Source organism: Pantherophis guttatus, chromosome 3 (assembly GCF_059756535.1).
Source record: "Pantherophis guttatus breed Tessera chromosome 3, ASM5975653v1, whole genome shotgun sequence".
NCBI classification, from domain to species: Eukaryota; Metazoa; Chordata; class Lepidosauria; order Squamata; family Colubridae; genus Pantherophis; species Pantherophis guttatus.
The window spans coordinates 117696206-117710811 of NC_142065.1; the positions used below are offsets into that span (position 1 = coordinate 117696206).

At 37.1% G+C, this 14606-nt stretch overlaps 1 protein-coding gene across 1 annotated transcript in view; it reads right to left on the minus strand.

Moving 5' to 3' along the window:
- The window catches only part of LOC132710506 (uncharacterized), a 46289-nt gene that overhangs the window by 5815 nt on the left and 25868 nt on the right, over positions 1 to 14606 (minus strand). Inside the window, 3 exon segments of the mRNA XM_087890718.1 lie at positions 1 to 2338; positions 10427 to 10430; positions 10546 to 12940. Coding sequence (XP_087746844.1) covers positions 1 to 2338; positions 10427 to 10430; positions 10546 to 12940 — 4737 coding nt within the window.

Here is a 14606-nt window from a genome sequence, read left to right on the forward strand (position 1 = left end):
ATCTGTGAATTTCTCAATCTATATACTCTAATTGCCAGTAGCACAAGGAGCAAGGTAAAGAAGAAACAGGAGACAAAAGCCACCGCAGTCCCTAAGTAAAAAGTGAGGTCTGACTGAGAATCTACAGGAGCTGAGATGTTGCTCAGATCTGAGAGAATTTCAGGGATGCTGTCAGCCAGAACAACTGTGAGAGTGACTGAGGCAGAGAGAGGTGGTTGGCCGTTGTCCTTCACTAAAACCACCAGGATTTGCTTCAGGGCATCTTTCTCCAGAAAAAGCCGAGCAGTCCTGATTTCGCCAGTGTGGAGTCCCATGGCAAAGAGCCCTGGTTCTGTTGCTTTGATCAGCTGATAGGAGAGCCAGGAATTCTGGCCAGAATCTGCATCTACTGCCACTACTTTAGCGACTAGGTAACCTGGCTCAGAAGAGCGAGGGGCCAGCTCTATTCCAGTGGAGCCATCAGCGGAAGGGGAGGGGTACAGAATCTCTGGCACATTGTCATTTTGGTCCAAGATGTAAATAATAACAGAAACATTGGAGCTGAGCGATGGGGAGCCACCATCCTGAGCCTTAACTTGAAACTAAATCTTCTTAAAATTTTCATAATCAAATGAGGTTAATGCATAGATAGCTCCTGTCTCAGAATTAATGGAGACATAAGAGGAGAGAAATGATTCAGTTGTCTGGTTACTAGTGATAGAATACCTTATTACTGCATTCCTTTTCCAGTCTGGATCATTCGCTTTTAAGGAATATATCAAAGCACCCATTTGGTTATTCTCTACAACATAGAAAGGATAAATTGATTTCTCAAACAATGGAGGGTTGTCATTTGTGTCTAAGATGTATAGTTCAATTACTGTGGCTACTGAAAGAGGAGGTATTCCATGGTCAGTAACTACTATAGTTATATTAAAAGCTGATATCTGTTCTCTGCAAAGGGCATTATCTGTCATCAAACTATAAAACCTATCAGAGGACTTCTTTAATTGGAAAGGGAGGTTGTCTGGAATGGAGACTGTGATTTCTCCATTGACTCCAGAATCTCTGTCTCGTACATTTAAAATGGCAATAACAGTTCCGGGTGGTGAACTTTCAACTACGGAATTGGTGACAAAAGTAATTGCTAGTTCAGGTACATTATCATTCAAATCTGTAATGAAGATAACAACAATTGATCTATCAGTAAAACCTCCCCAATCTTTGGCCTGTACTTCAAATTCATAGAAAGTTGATTCTCCATAATCAAGATTCCCAGTGAGTGTAATTTCACCCGTTGTGGAATTAAGGTGAAATGTGGGAACATCTAATTTTGTAGTCTTTTTCAGGAAGGATTTCACCTCTCCATTAAGCCCTTCATCAAGATCAGTGGCATGCACAGTAGCAATAATAGATCCTTTAGGAATATTCTCTTTGACATTCACTTCATAGATTGGTTGGCTGAAAACAGGCGTGTTGTCATTTGAATCTAAAACAATGACTTTGATTTCTGCAGTGCCAGATCGGATAGGATCTCCTCCATCATTAGCTGTAAGGATTAGATTATAAACAGCTTGTTCCTCTCTGTCTAGAATTTTTTCCAGTATCAGTTCAGTATGTCTGAAGCCATTTTTTCCTATTTGTGTATCCAGAGAAAAATGGCTGCTGCCTCTGAGTTGATAGCTCTGTATAGAATTTATTCCCAGATCTGGATCTTGAGCTTCAGAAAGAGGGACCCGGAATCCAAGTGTAGATGCCTCACTGATTTCCAACTCTTGCTCCCATAGAGGGAAATTAGGAACATTGTCATTTATGTCAGTAATTTCCACCTCAATTGCATAAAGCTTTAATTTACTTTCAAGAAGAATTTGGAACTTCAATATACATTTCTCTGCCTGTCCACATATTTCCTCCCGGTCAATTCTCTCAGATATTTCTAAATGACCACTGTTGACATTGAAAGCAAAATACTGGATCATACCTACATTGGGAATAATGCAGAGCCCATTTTCTGAAATCTTCATCCCCTCCATTTCCAGGTCCTTTGCAATATTTCCCACAAAAGAGCCTTTGTGCATCTCCTCAGGAATCAAATAATGAATCTGCCCAGAAACCATCTTGCAAGCAAAAATAATAGCAAGGTATTGCAGGATCCCCCTTTTACAGATGCAGGTTTGTGTGTCTTCCATTCTCTCAATGAAAACAGTTACTTCAAAGCCAAATGGAAAATGCACCTCTTGGTTTTTAGATTGTTCTTCACTTACTTGGTAAATGTACTGTATGAAAGAATAGCAACACCAGGACTCTTGACTTTTGATTTCTTTTCCTTCCTGGTGAACAGTGACACCCAGAGGCTCGGCTCAGAATGACAGAAAGCTTACTATGAACACCCAAGTATTGTTTGACCATTGCTACTAAAAAATTTGAATAAAAGTGAAATCGTATCTTATCTATTGTATAAAGAAGCCTTTGAAATAAAGATGTAAGGAGGAACTTTATGTTAATTACTATATTTTTTCTACTATATACAGGACCTATCTACTTTTCTTTATTCAATCCAACAGAAGGGAAGCAGGAAGGACATTGTGATTGACTGACTAGAATGAATATTTTGTATTTTATTAGGCAATGTCCTCCAGTGGGTTTTATAAGGAGATTAGAAGGGAAACAAGAATTGGAAAGTGCTGGGTGCTTCTTGTTTAATCGAAGTTAGCTAAAACCAAGAATCTATACAAACTTTTAACATGAATAGCTTGATATATAGTACATATTGCATTAAATTAATGTTTCTCATCTTGTACCTATAAATTGTCATCTCCCCTGTTAGGCTCCTCATTGTAGGGCAAAGAAGCAAGAATTACACAGACTTCAATAAGTTATTTTATAGATATAGTATAGAATTTTGGAACCTGCTCCTGTAGCTATTATTATTACGGGATTCATAAAGATAGAGTCTATTTGAATATTCTGAATTTCTTCTTTCTAAAAGCTGAATTGTGCTGGCCTTTCTCCCAGAATTACTAACAAACTCTTATCCCATCTGTGGGTTGTTTATGTTTAGCATGGTCTCATTTCTTTCTCAACTTCCCCACAGTCCCACACATTCATAATTTTCTCATTCACTTCTCCTCCTCTTCCTTTCATCCCAGAACCTACCTACCTACCTTCCTTCCTTCCTTCCTTCCTTCCTTCCTTCCTTCCTTCCTTCCTTCCTTGTTTATTTTTTCAACACTAGTTTTCATCCATCTCATGCCTCTAAACCTCATGATTTCTTCTGTTTACGATTTCTATTTTATTCTGTTCTATTTTTGCATACATATTCATTGTCTTCAGTACCATATCACCTTTATTATATAGAGCTTAGAACATAAGAAGCAGCTTCCCCACCCTAAAAGGGGTGGGGAAGGATTCAACATTTCCTCTGAGAGAATCAGACAAATCCACTAAGCTCATTAATAGCAACCCATTGGAGGATGGGTTTGCAAATTTCTTAGACTGTATATTCCCCCTTTTATAAGAACTCCACTTCATCATATGGAACTTTTTTTTTATTTCAATCCCTGGTTTGATAGAGAATGTGTGGTTAGAAAATGAAAACAAGCATCCTATGCTTTCCTCACCACAAAGACCTTCTTAAGAATCAAGAAGAAAAGTGATGGCTGGAAGGACCTCTGGCACCAATTAGTGAAGCTTCTAGACCAGGAGTGTGAAACTCATGTCATCACAGTGGCATCACATGACATATTGAGACTTTTTCCCCCTTCACTAAACTGGGCATGGGCATGGCTGGTGGTTGACGCATCTGGCCTGCGGGCCGGAGTTTCACAGCCCTGTTCTAGACCTAAATATACAGCTGAGTTTTATCATGTGATAGCAGACTGTTGGCAGGGTAAGGGGATGGTAGTACCAGGGAAAATTATTGTGATCTCTGTGCTAGATTTTGGTAATTTCTAAACCAGTTTAGACTAATTTTTGATTTGCTTCATTTGGGATAGACTCAAACTGGTTGGAATTAAAAGTGGAGAAAACTTCTAGAAGGGACCATCTATTTACTGGAATTGTTTCAAGGAATAAGTATTCTAGCAATTTCATTTATTCTTCTGTTTTATTTGTCAGAGTGTACACAGAGTGACTATGTGTGACAACTCAGGAGCAATAACATCAAACAGAGGTTTGTAATAATAGAATAGTGGTTTATCTCTACAAAAGAATATACATACACATACTAGACAAAGTCAAACAATCAATCAGCAATTTACAGCATGGAAGCCCACATGTAGAGAGAAATACGCCCCAACAGGGCCTCTCTTATAATACAGACTCTTAAAGTGGTAACAGTCAAATAACCCTGCTGATTCATTACTACCATTGTACCATCATTACAGCATTACAGCATTGTAGCAGCTGGTCAGCTATTAAATCATCATTACCCTGTCATTATTGTTTTAACAACCTCTGAATTTCCAGTTGCTTTGGATGTAAAAGAAATAGCCTTTTATGGAGGAGAAGACAACAACTCAAAAGTTGAGCAAAATTAATGTGCATAGTCTACAAGAAATTAAGAAGAGGTTGTAAGGTCCAAAAACTGCACTTCAGTTACCAGAATGCCAAAATAAGACTCAAGAAGAGGGATGACCTGGTGTTTATTCTGGAAGATCCATTTGAATCAATAAATAAACTGATAGACAAAATAGGAGAATTTGGAAAGGTAGCAGGTTTGAAAATAAATAAAGATAAAACAAAGATTTTGACAAAAAATATATTAAAAAAACAAAAAGAAGAATTGGCGGAAGTATCAAAGATGCAGGTCACAAACAAGGTTAAGTATTTGGGAATATATTTGACAGCAAGATGCAGTACACTCAAGGAGAATAATTATAACAAGCTTAAACAACAGATAGTGACAGATTTGGCTAAATGGGAGAATTTGCAATTATCATTAATAGGGAGGATATCAACTATTAAGATGAATATATTGCCTAGAATTTTATATCTGTTCCAGACAATTCCAAATAGGTTGGGAAAAGGTTATTTTGAAGAATTAAACAAAATAGTGTTAAAATATATTTGGCAGGGTAAAAAGGCGAGGATAAAATTAAAATTGTTGCAAGATGCTAGAATAAGAAGAGGTTTTGGATTGCCGGATTGGGAACTATATTATCAAGCAACAAATTTGATGTGGATTAAAGAATGGATAACCTTAAGAAATACTAGGTTGTTGACTTTAGAAGGACATGACTTGTTGTTGGGCTGGCACGCTTTCTTATGGTACAAGGGCACAAAAACACAGGGGTATTTTAGAAGACATGTTATCCGAGAGTCTTTGATATTAAATTGGGAGAAGATTAAAAGACCTCATTATTTAAAAATTCCAGTCTGGCTATCTACTATTGAAGCATTCTCATATTCAATAACATTTAGAAAGGAACAAATTGTTAGATATAGTGAAATACTGAATGAAAAGGGTGAACTTAAATCGAAGCAAGAATTAGAAGAACAGGATATAAAAATGGACTGGTTTTCATTTATGCAAATACATTCTAGATATGATAAAGATTTTAAGAGAGAAGGTTTCTATAGTAATCTGACTAATTTAGATAAAATTTTAATAGGTTCTGATGACTATATAATTAAAAAATTGTATGATTACTTATTAAAGGTAAAATTAGAGGAAGAACAAGTTAAAGAAACAATGATTGCATGGGGGAAAAATGTTGGTTATGGTAGTGACTTAGAGAAATGGCAAAAATTGTGGATGCAAAATTATAAAATGACAATGTCAACAGCATATAAGGAGAATTTGTATAAGATGTTTTACAGGTGGCATCCACCCCCAACAAGAATAGCGAGAATGTTCAAGAACAAATCTGAGAAGTGTTGGAAATGCCATCAGATACAGGGCTCATATTACCATATGTGGTGGACATGTGTAGAAGCGAAAAGATACTGGACTAAAATCCACACATGGTTAGAAAAAATGACAAAAAAACACATAGACTTTAAGCCAGAGATTTTTTTTATTAGGGATTGTGCCGGAAACATACAATAGAGAAGTGAGATATTTGATTGTGAATGTTTTAACAGCTGCTAGAATTGTATTTACTAAAAACTGGAAAAATGAGAAAATATCAATGCAAGATGAAATTATTAAGAAAATCATGGAATGTGCTGAAATGAGTAAATTGACATTTGAAATTAGAGAACAAGAAGATAAACAATATTACAAGATATGGGATTTATTTTATCAATGGTTAGATAATAAAATATGGAAATGAAATATGAAATATGAATGTTATAAATATAATATTTAAAAATAATTTTTTGAAGCAACAATGCAATAGTTAAATAAATGATAAATGAAGATGTTGATTTGTTTGACAATATGAGAAATTAGATAATTAGTAAATTTTGAATAGGAGGATGATGCACAAAAGATTTGTAACCGACTGACACACTGTATTTGTAATGGATGATGGATTTGTTTTATGTTTTGTTTTAAAAAATAAAAAAAAAATTCAGAAAAAAAAGACTCAAGAAGAGGCTTGGAAAATAACAGCTTTTATTTGTACAAAGAAGAGCAGGGTATACTTATTCCATATGCATATAGACAACAAACATGCAAGGAGAAAAGCCACACCTACGTGAATGTAGCCCCAATGTCTTATATCCAAATTTAGCTAACCAGAGACAAAAGTTTGTTACCCAACGTGGACAATGTCTTGCCCATGCCCCCCTTATCCATGGAGCATTCTTTGTCCATACTTTGTTATCTTACAAAGCATCTCTTATAGCCTTGTCTGTCCATGCTCCTAGGCAGCCCCCTTCTCTGCCCCATTTATCTATGGAGCAGGATGTTCCTGGGTAACTGTTTTTGTTCTATCTCCAAGGATGTGCCTAGCTTTGAAGCAAATAACAGAAGCAAGAAACCAGATAGCAAGAGAAACAATTTGAGGTTTACAGAATTAATTCCTAACAAATAATTCCTAACCGTAGCAAAATAGCACAAGCAATTCTTAACAGAAGCAAACAGCAAAGGTTAGATTGATTCATGTCAATATGTCCTTTCAAGGTTACTACTAGTTCAATAAATTTTGAAGGTATATATAGTTTGGTGAATTTAACAGAGATATCTCAAGTTAAATGAAATTACAACCTTTAAAATTATATTATTATGAATCATTTTCCAGGATTTTTTTACCATCACATATGAACAAAGAGTCCAACCTGTTCATTTAATCATTGGCATTACTTAGAGAAAGAAGTATTCATTCTGACAATCAGAGTGGAGTAATGTACCAACAATACAACAATACAATTCACTTAACAATGTGAATTGACCATAACCTCTCACTTCTTTCTGGTTTTCTGGTTGACTTTGCTTGTGGGAAGCTGGCAGGAAAGGTTGCAAATGACAATTATCTGACTATGGGATGCTGTGACATCATAATCACAAACTGGGCGCCAAGCACTCAGATCACGATCACATGACTGCAGGAATGCTGCAAAGGCAGTAAATATGAGGACCACTAGTCACGCCCACCCAGCTGGTCATTAGGCCAATAAAACTATAGTCTGTGCCCCCAACAGTATGAGGGACCATGAATTGGCCCCCTGTTTAAAAAGTTTGAGGACCCCTACCTTATACCATCCTGTCCAAATGTTTTTTCTTTCTCTTATTAAAAATAGTTTTGTTACCTAAATAAATTACTGTCTCTTCACTGAGCAAACTGCAATATTTCCTTAATTGTTGCTTAAAACTTATTCTCCCCATTCATCTAGTCAGTAGTTTATCCAAATCAGATAGTAATTGTTTCTGGCAATAGTTTGTCATGTCAATATTTCAAAATAAGAAGTAATAAACTAGTTAATAATCTAGATCAGGGGTGTCAAATTCAAGGCCTGGATGTGGCCCATGGGGTGCTTAAATCTGGCCCGTGGGGCCAGTCTGGAAATATCAAAGGACTGGCCTGTGGTGCCTGTGCTGCCCAAAACAGGCTGTATGTGCCCCCCGTGGCCCATTTTTGGCTGGCAGAGAGCTGCTGGAGGTCGGGGAGGCCAAAAATGGGCTGCATGGGGAAATCAGGAGGCCCCCGCACGGCCCATTTTTGGCCAGCAGAATGCTGCTGGAGGACATGGAGGGTGAAAACAAGGCTCAGGGGGAGAATGTAGGTTCCCCCGTGCCCCATTTTGTCTGATAAAGTGCTATAGGAGGCCATTCAGGCCAAAAACAGGGCATAGGGGCTGTGTACAGGAGGTGCTGCAGGAGGCTTCTGCCCTCTCTCCCCCTCCCCTGCTCCCTGCCCCTCTCTCCCACCGACCCGTGGAGGAGAACTACAATGCTGATCTGGCCCTTGAAGAAAGCCAGTTTGACACCCCTGATCTAGATGTAGTAACACATCTATAAAAAAGCTGATTTTTCTCAGTTAAGCATGAGTGACAACATTAATAAGACAAGAAGCTCTAAAATTTTGTAGTGCCATGTACCATTAATATATCAGATAGGGTTGATTTTTTTTCATTACCTTGACATTGAAAATTCAAGAATCTGATTCAAATGTAATCATGTTTAATTAAAAGTAAATTGAGAATTACAGGAGTTTTGGAATGTAAGACTGATAGATATTTTTCAATATAAACCATGGGAGAAAATTTCACCCATCAATGCCAATTATATATACTGAATGCCAGTATTGTCCACAGAATTAGAACTAAGGTATTTAATTTTCCCCCACTCTGCCTGGACAAGCTCTTTGTGAAGTCTGGAGCATGAAAAGCCCAAATCCCATCAGACTCATTATGGGCCATTCTTTCTCCTGGAGACAAGGAAAAATATAAGAGATTTCCTTAATTGCAAAGTGTATAACTCTAACAACTAGTTCTCATGAACCACAGCAAACTGGCTGGGTAACACCCCTGAACTAGTGTCCCTAATGCTACAGGATCATTTCCAGTCTTCTTGAACAAGAAACATGGAAAGTTCTCTGTACCAATAAATATTTGTGGCTCAAAGTTGAAATGGGGGGTCCTTGGTGCTGCCTGAGCATGGTTGTTTTCTTGCAAACATTTCATTACCCTAACTAGGTGAAAAGAAAAATGAAAAGAGGAGCGTATAACTAAGGCACAATATCAACAAATAGCCCAAACTTGCAAAGATGTAGTCAAGAAAGCTAAGGCACAGAATGAAGTAAGACTTGCAACAAATGTCAAAAATAATAATAAAAAGTTTCGGTCAACATATAAAAAACAAGAGAAAAGTCAAGGAAACAACTGGTCCATTAATGAGAGTAGATGACAAGGAAATAATGGGCAGTAGTGAGACAACAGAGCTGCTTAATTCATTCTTTGCATCTGTCTTCATGCAAAAAGATAATACACCCCAATCTACCAAAAATATAACTGTAAAAGATAGATTAGGAATACAAATTAAAATAAGCAAGAAAATGGTAAATGAACTCTAAATGAGTTCAAATTACTGGGACCTGATGGATTAGATCCTAGAGATCTAGAGGAGTTGGCAGATGTGATCTTAGAACCATTGAACCATAATGTTCAAAGATCCTGGAGCACCAGGGAACTACCTGAGGACTGGAAAAGAGCTGATGTAGTTCCCACCTTTTTTTTTTAAAGGCGCGGGGGGGGGGCGGGGGGGGGACAGATCCATGAAACTACAGACCAGCCTGGCTGACATCAATACCTGGGAAGATCCTGGGAAAGATAATCAAGCAACAAATCTGCAAGTACCTAAAAGCAAGCAAACTTATAAATAGAAGTTAATATGGGTTTCTAAAAAACAGATCATGCCAAACAAATCCTATTTCTGACTTATTGACTTCCCAAATGTTCAATTTCTCTTAGGAGTTGAAGAGTAGTCTTCACTACCACAGTCCACTTAACCTTTTCCTCAAGCATTGTAAGTTTGCTGTTTTGTTGTTTTCAGAGACACAAGCATACCTGCAAAATAATTTCTATCAATATTACAACTATTCACTTAGACAGAGATCTCCCGATGACACACACACCCCGAACTCATCTGACAAATTTCTTCCAGTTTGTCTCTTAATCACTGAATTTACTCTTTAGAAACACGTCACCTTCATAACATCTTCTCCTTGCTTAACAGGAAGCAATCAGGTCAGCTGCAACAGGCAGTCAATTTCTCTCAGAATATACCCATTGCCGTTAATACTGTAGTGATCCAAGACATATTTTCATTCCAGGCAACATATGTTCACATACTGTCTCAGAATATATAATTCCTCTAGCCCCACTGTTCTTTTCTTTCTCATGTTGAACTCCACAGCTAGTCTCTTATTAATATTCCCTGTTCATCTAGTTGGGGCAACTTCAGAAACCCATTGCTTCATACAGAAATATTTATTTAGTCCTACGTTTAATTTAGCAGTGGTGCTTCAAAACTTCCATCCTATAGTACTTCAACTTAATGTACACAGCTAAAACAAAAAATTGTCAAAAATAATTATTCCATAAATGGTTACTGTTTTTACTTATACCATTAAAATGCTGTTATAATGACAAATCTTACTAAGAAAGGAAAAATGAACTTACCATATTTTCAGAATTATTTTTAGAATTTAGATAACAGTCTCCATTGAGCATGATACAAGTATAAGGTTTATCCTCGCAAAGAATATTCTCCACTATTTGGACATTGGGTTGCAGAAAAGTCAGTTCATTTCTCCTGGACTCAGTGGATAAACAGATCTGATAAGAATAAGGCAAAGTCCCATCTTCATAATTTGGAGGCAATACAGTACCAGTCTTTGAATGAGAATCAGGAATGAGGCACTGAAAAAAAGTGGGGTTCCTCAACCCTTGAAGTTTCATAATAATGGCCAAAATCACTGCCACCAGGAACAGAAAGGATACCAAAGTTAAAGTCAGAACCAAGTAAAACGGGAGCTTGGACTGATCCTCTGAGTTATTAGGTTGGGCATTCATTTCAGGAAGAGCTTCCTGGAAGTTCTGAGCAAAGACCATGTTGAGACTAGTGGTGGCCGAGAGAGGTGGCTGTCCGTTATCCCTCACCATGATGACCAGCCTCTGTTTGGTAATGTCTCTCTCAAGTACTGCTCGAGCTGTTTGGATCTCTCCCGTGTGGGAGCCGATGATGAAGAGTGAGGGCTCTGTGGCCTGCAGGAGATGAAAAGAGAGCCAGGCATTGTGCCCAGAGTCAGCATCCACAGCCACGACTTTTGTCACCAAATAACCCAAATCGGCTGAGCGAGGCACCATCTCAAACAACAATGAACCCTGAGTTGTTTGGGAAGGGTACAGGATCTGGGGAGTATTATCATTCTGATCCAGTACAAGCACTTTGACTGTGGCACTGTTATTGAGAGATGGAGAGCCTTCATCCTGGGCTTGAACTTGCAGCTGGAAATCTCTGAGTTGCTCATAGTCAAAAGATTGTTGAGCGTAGAGAGTTCCAGTCTCAGAGTTAATTGAAACATAGGAGGAGAGAGGCAGGTCCTTGACATTGCTGTTAAGAATGGAATAGGTGATTTGGGCATTATGATCCAGATCTGGATCAAAAGCCTTAACCTGGAAAATAGACATTCCAGATGGGTTGTTCTCAGAAATGTAGGCAACATAGGAAAGTTTTTCAAATGCTGGAGGGTTATCATTGATATCTGAAATTGGTACTGAGATGGTTTTGTCTGTGGAAAGAGGAGGTATGCCTTGGTCTGTGGCTGTAATTGTTAAGTTATACACTGGTGTTTTTTCTCTGTCAAGGGGGCCATCTGTGAGGAGTTTGAAGTAGTAATCTGATGATGAGACCACCTGGAAAAGTACAGTTTCCCTTAGGTAACAGGTGACTTCTCCATTAAGTCCAGAATCTCTGTCATGGACTTTGATGAGGGCAACCACTGCTCCAGGTAGAATATCTTCAAGAATGGGGCTGGATAGAGATGTAATAATTACTTCTGGAGGATTGTCATTCTCATCAAGAACTTCAATCTCTACATTGCAATGTGCAACTAGTCCACCTCCATCATTTGCCCGTATTATCATCACATAGCTTCCTCTGTCTTCAAAATCAATGCTTTCCTTAAGTGAAATTGTTCCATCAGTGGGATCCAAAATGAATTTCTTTTGACTGCTATCTAGGATTTTACTGACTGTATAATGAATTGCAGCATTTGACCCTTCATCACTATCAGAGGCTTTCACTTGAAGCAGAGAAGTCCCTCTTGGTGTATTCTCTTTCAGACTTGTTTTGTAAATTGCCTGGGAGAAGACTGGTGGATTGTCATTTGTATCAATAACACTGATTTCTATGATAAGAGTCCCAGTTTTCACTGGCTGTCCTCCATCTGAAGCTGTAAGAATCAAGTGGTGTGTGTGCTCTTTCTCCCTGTCCAATGGCTTTTGCAAAATTAATTCTGCATATTTGCCACCATCTTTGCTCTCTTGAACCTCTAGCTTGAAATATGGGGTTGAGCTCAAATGATAATCTTGAAGGGCGTTGATTCCAATGTCCTCGTCTTCAGCATTTCCCAGAGCAAATCGAGCTCCTGGCAAATGTGACTCACTCACTTCCAGTTTTATATCTTTTTCTTTGAACTGTGGGGCATTATCATTAATATCTAGGATGAAAACTTTTATGTGGAAAATATTTAAAGGATTATGTGCCACAACCTCTAGTTTAAGGATGCAAGTAGATAATTTTCGACAAATCTTTTCCCGATCTATTCTGTCATTTATATATAGATCACTATTTTGCTCATTCAGAATAAAATACTCTTTTTCTGAAGAAATAGCAAGCTTGTGTTTTGACAGCAGATCAACATCTAACCCTAAATCTTTAGCAAGGTTCCCCACAAAGGAATGTTTTTCCGTTTCCTCTGAAAGTGAGTACTGAACCTGTTCAGATACTACCCAGCTGATCAAAGAACATAATAATAGAAAAAGTACTTGCCTCAAATTTAGTTCCTGTATTCTGGTTTTGTATTTTGCTTCCATCATCATCTTTTATTTCCTCTTTTCTTCCTAATTTGTTTTCCATATAGAATTTCCCAGCTAACCCAATATTTTACAGTAGGATAGTAAAAATAGAATCCTTTCTTAAACAGCTTTTCATATAATGCCTTCTGCTGCATCTCCTTGCTCATCTGCTGAAATATGGAAATGAGTTGCTGCAATACTCATCCATGCAACTCCCTTGCTGTCCAATAGTGACACTCGGAGTCTGTATGAAGAATTTCACTAATGTTGCTCTCTAGCTAGAGATAGACAGAAACAGAGAGACAGATATAGTAAATTAGATAGGTAGCAAAGAAACTTTTCTAAACTCTGTTTTCATTATGGATGCTCAAAGCGCAAAGTCCTGATTTTTTATGACAAAAACACTACAAAATTCTATAGTCAATTGAGTTTTATTGTATTGCATATTGCCTTGATGCAGACTCTTAAAGCAACTGCAATGGAGACACAACACACTCAGAAATCTTTAAACTTAAAGAGAATGTTTAATATTTTCCCCAAAGTTTTAATTTCAGGCTATGAACTAATCAGAGTATGATTAACATCTTTCCTTTTCCTGCAGTTATATTTAACCATATGGGAACTAAAACCTCCCATATATCAACTGCTGTAATTTCTACTGTATTGTATTGTATTGTATTGTATAGATTTGACGAATGTTGATCTTTCTTTCCAAGTTTTTCATTTTACAGAGTTTTCATTTAAAGCTATTTGAATAATTTCTTTACCTTAAGAATTGGTTGTGTTGTATTTAAAAATGTTTGTATTATATTACTTTTTATAAGAATATACCTGATTACAGAATGTGTAACACATTTTTTTCCCCAAAGAATTGGAGTCAATAGCAATTACACCCATTCAGTTGATGAGTCTGTGAAGGCTTTATGGTAAATGATCTAACAGTAACAGAGGTCATCTAGTCCAACCCCCTGCTCACACAGGAGACCTGTACTAAGGATTCCAACCGCTGAATGGCCAATCTTTCTGATCAACAAGCTCAGTGTCTTAGCCATTGAGCCACCTAGTCAGGCAGTTTTATCGCATAAATTCCCCCTTTTTTCAATGATAAAACAGAGATCAAAGAGTTTACAAATTAGTTGATTGGGAAAGATAGTCCATTCAAGTAAGAACTGATGACTTATTAAATATATTCAGTTAATGGAAACCAGATCTCAAGTTTGTGAAAAACACTAAACTTGATTTTCTTGATTTTTTTCAATCAATATAAACTGATGACCTAAGCAGTGATATTTCAAAAGGAACTACTAGCTTTGCAACTACCATCAAACTTTTTCCTGGTTTCAACATTCTTCTATTTTTTCCTCTATTACTTTATCTATTACTTTAGGCCTGGACTGATGGGGTTTTAATTCTAATTTAATTTTAATTTGTTAGTCTTAATTGTACTTTTAACTGTTAAATTATGAGGTTTGGATTTAATTTTTTAACTTTTTATTAGATGTTTCTTAACTGTTGTGAGCCACCCTGAGTCCGTCTGGAGATAGGGTGGCATATAAATCTCATAAATAAATAAATAAGTAAATAAATAAGTAAATAAATAAATAAATAAGTAAGTAAATAAGTACAGTATCTGGGAAAACATATTAAGATTGAAGATAGGG